The sequence below is a fragment of the Montipora capricornis genome, chromosome 6 (assembly GCF_036669925.1).
Source record: "Montipora capricornis isolate CH-2021 chromosome 6, ASM3666992v2, whole genome shotgun sequence".
In the NCBI taxonomy this organism is placed as follows: Eukaryota; Metazoa; Cnidaria; class Anthozoa; order Scleractinia; family Acroporidae; genus Montipora; species Montipora capricornis.
Window position 1 is genome coordinate 12,689,406 of NC_090888.1, and position 4,186 is coordinate 12,693,591.

General features: G+C 42.6%; 1 protein-coding gene across 2 annotated transcripts in view; it reads right to left on the reverse strand.

The window, feature by feature from the left end:
* LOC138051560 (uncharacterized) overlaps positions 1-2,764 on the reverse strand; it is a 3,431-nt gene extending 667 nt beyond the window's left edge. The window contains exons 1-2 of one of the 2 annotated variants that reach the window (XM_068897792.1): positions 2,284-2,764; positions 1-536 (exon numbers count right to left, since the gene is read on the reverse strand). The exon at positions 1-536 is cut by the window's left edge and continues 667 nt beyond it. In XM_068897792.1, coding sequence (XP_068753893.1) covers positions 1-536; positions 2,284-2,316 — 569 coding nt within the window. In that variant the 5' untranslated portion in view covers positions 2,317-2,764. Of the gene's footprint in view, positions 537-2,244 lie in introns of both variants that reach the window. The other variant, XM_068897791.1, reaches the window with a different exon arrangement.
* Between the last annotated feature and the right edge of the window lie 1,422 nt (positions 2,765-4,186).

The following is a 4,186-nucleotide window of genomic DNA, read 5'->3' on the forward strand; positions in this document are numbered from 1 at the left end:
AAAACACCCTTTAGAAATTGCTTTACTAATGGGTGTGTACCAAAGGTAGCAGAGTCACTAATGACAAGTATTGTTGAAATGGCTGATCTTGCTGTATTAACTCCACTATAGCCAACACCTGACTTGACTAGGTCTGCAAGAAAGTTTATTGCTTGAGCTACAGTAGCTGAAACTGGACTGATCCCTTTTGAGCTGCAGTAATTTCCCCACTTCGAAAGATACGTTCGGTACTGCTTTTTTGTCCCGTTTCTCCAGGCACACAGGATGATATCTGAAGCTGCTTGTGAAAGGCCGCTTGCATGCAACTGTTCCCGGATAAGTGGCAGATGAGAAGGTCCAGTTTCTTGTGTAATGGATGTACTTTCTGTGGGTGGCTGGGTAACAAAAGTAGTCTGGCATTGTGCTGCAGAAGGACTGGGCAGCTTATCAGCATTCTCATAGCCATTGAGTACCACACCTGAGTTGGCCATCTGGGGATCACCACTATCCCCGTGGCTTTGTCTTGTTCCAGTTTTTGAAGAACCTTTGGAATCACACTGAAGGGGGGAAAATAATAACCATTTAGTTCATTCCACTGAGCTGAAAAAGCATCTACTAAGTATGCTCCAGGGTCAGGTCGGAAGGAAATATATCTTGGGAATTGTTTATTGAGTCTCGACGCAAACATGTCAACATCTGGGCGAGCTTGCAGCTTATCAAGGGCTTTATTTAAGAGAGTGGGGTTCAGCATCCACTCAGTATTGGTGTTTATTTCCCTTGACTGTCTATCAGCTGCTACATTACTTTTCCCTGGTATGTGTTCTGCAGATATCCAGATGTTTCTAGCCATGCACCAGCACCAGATATCTAAAGCCACTTTGTTACATTGTACAGAGTGATTAGTGCCCATGTTATTTATCGCTGCCCCTGCTGTTGTATTATCAATTTTCAGTCTGACATATTTATTATTTAGTTTTGTCACAAAAGCTTGGAGTGAAAAGAAGGCAGCCATTAATTCTAGGTAGTTGATATGCTCTTCACCCTCTAGGGGTGTCCAGTGGCCCCCACAAGTCAGATCTTTGAAAACACCTCCCCATCCAATTTTTGATGCATCAGTGGCAATTGTTAGTGATGGGGGGTCATGATTTATAACATTGAATGAGTTTTCAATATTTTCGATCCACCATTGTAGTTCTGTTTTGGCATCTGTGGAGTGTGACATAAAGGCCTCATAGTTGCCATTATTGTCTTTGATAGCATGAGATTTCTCTTGTTCTAGTTTTCTGTAATACAATGGTCCATACATAACAACAGGGAAACTTGAGACTAGTAGTCCTATGACACTTGCAACCTCTCGTATAATGTATTTTGACCTCTCCTGCAGTGCTGTGCATGCATTCTTAATTTTTTGTTTTTTCTCCATGGTCAGTCTGACAGTCATTGTGATGGAATTTAGCATAACTCCCAGAAAATTAACTTCTTGGGATGGTATCAGACATGATTTTTCAGGGTGAGGACAAAATCCCAGGTCAACAAACAGTTTTAATGTTTCAAGCACAGTAGTTAGACATTCGGTATAAGTATCACCCTGAATGTAATTGTCATCAATATAAGCTGCCAAGATGTGGCCTTGTAACCTAAGACAAGAGTGTACTGGCTTTATGAGCTTTGTGAATTTCCTAGGGCAGAAATATAACGCATTAAGGAAGCAAGTGAACTTGTAGAAGTTTCCTTTCCAGTGAAACTTGAGATATTTTTGATGTTTCTCTGACACAGGCACAGAATAATAGGCATCTTTTAGGTCGGTGGTGGCCATGAAACAATATTTGGACGTATTAGTCTAATTACTGAACCAAGAGTATCCATTTTGAAATGGTGATAAACAATGCTCTTGTTTAGTGCTTTAAGGTTTAAAATCATACAAAGTGATCCATCTTTCTTTTGTCTCAGAAAAATGGGGGAAATAAAATCATCAGTTTCCCGGACAGTTCTGACAATCACACCTTTGTTTAAAAGCTTTTCGATCTCAGTGTAAATTATTTCAGACTCAGTATCTGAGAACTCTCGAATGGCCGGTGGCCCGTGTTGGACTGGCAGGTACCTAAAGTCAATAGTTGTGCCGGTTATCATATCTAGAATTTCTCTATCAGATGTAAGAGTTCTCCATTTAGTAACGAAACTGGTAAGGTTACCTGCTTTAATGCATTTAACATTTTGCTCTAAGCCAGTAATAATAACTGGTAATAGGGTTTCAAATTTACTTACATCGTGAATAACTGTTTGTAATGTTGTAGTTAGGCTCACTTGGTGTCCTCCCTCTTCTGGTTTAAGGCCCATGGTTTCTTTTTGAACGAGTTGTAGCTCTTGCGATGCCCTAAAAAAGGCTTGCTATTACGGGGCCTTTGATGTCCAGTTCCTGAGTAGCCTTGCTTGTAATCATGCCCTTGACTGACAGAGCTGGCAATTTTGTTGCACTCTTTTATTGTTTTTAAACTGCTTTGGACATCATCTCCAAAGAGGAAATCCGTTACTGGGATTTGCTGATTGCAAAGGGCACGAAGCTCCTTGTTTATTGAGGGTCTCATAATATCCCGTCGCCGCAATGAAAGCTCATAAGTTGCGTGTCCCAGCAAAGCGAGCGAATCAGTCAAAGAGGAAATAATTTTTGGTTTTTCATCCATCTTTCCTTTGACTTTACTTATTTCCTCAGTGGCCTCTGCAAGCGCAATGGTGGCTTTCACAACGGTTTGTTGGACATTTGCGAGTCGCAAGTCCTGTGATTTGACCGGTGGTTTGAGTTTGCCCCATAGTTCGTGGTTCACGAGGGCACTTTCAATTTTTCGCAGTTGCCGGGTCGCACATACAGCTCTAGCTTTTCTTTAAGCTTTGCTTCCTTGAGCTTACCAGCAAATCTCTTATTAATAAGATTCGCTAGATGTTCATTTATGTTTGGGCCCGTTTTATCGGCCGTGTTGTATTCCTCTTCAATCTCTTTCAGGAGCTTGTCACTCGAGTCGCCATCTTGTTCGTCTTCTCCAAGGATGGCGTGAACTGCATAGCAATCAGAGTCGTCCGATGCGTCATCTGAATCAACTGGACTTGAAAAGAAGCAGATGATGATTGCTGTACGACAGTACCAGGTTGCCACTTCTGTCCCGATAGGTGGTCACGTGCTAGAACACAGTCGCCTACACCTATCTGTCTGAACTTTTGCAAACTTGTCGTGATTGCACTTCATTTTGTCCTGCTGGCTGGCCACGCGAGATCCAATATCAGGTGTAACCAAAGACAATCGAGTGCGAAGTTCTCGCTTCAAGAATAGCTTGGAAGGGGATGAGCCGGTTGTAGCGTGTGGTGTACTTCTGTAGGAATTCGTCGCTGTATAGAGCTTGCAGGATCGTCAGCTGATGACTCCATTGCATACTTGAAAGTCTGCACAAACCGCTCAGCCAACCCATTTGAGGAGGGATAGTAAGGGGAGACTAAAATTCTCTGAATGCCATTTTGCCGCAGGAACTCTTCATACTCTTTAGACTGGAAGGGTAGGCCGTTGTCGCTGATTACGTAGGGTTGGTAGACCGTATCTTGCAAAAATATTACGCATGGCATTAATGGTTGAGTCGGCTGTTGTTGTTTTCACGGGACCAATCACTTCAGGCCACTTAGAGTGGGCGTCGACCATGATGAGGTAATGTTTTGCCTGATGGGTGGCAAAATCTACGTGAACACGTTGCCATGGAGCTGTTGGCCAAGACCATGGAAGAAGCGGTGAGGCTGGAGGAGCCTTGCGGGTTTTGTTGCACGGTTGACATTCACGGGTAACCTGTTCAATCTCCTGATCTATTTTCGGCCACCAAACATGACTGTGTGCTATTGATTTCATGCGTGCAATTCCAGGATGGCCTTCATGTAATTCTGCCAGAATGGTTTGTCTTAAGGACGGTGCCTACTATTGTTATTGCGCATACGTTCTGCGCATCTCGAGATACTCGAGTCTCCTATCGGTGATGCTCGCTAATACAGGGATATTTTTGCGCGGTTTAAAACTATCAGGAGAAAGTAGATCTTAGTAAGTAGTCGTGGTATCCAAAAAGAAAATTGGGGGTAACCACGCATTTTGGAGAGATAATTAAGCTTCAATTTGAGAAAGAACGCCATACATTGCTTTGTATTTTAAAACTTTTTGCAAATGTTATTCAATTTCCTT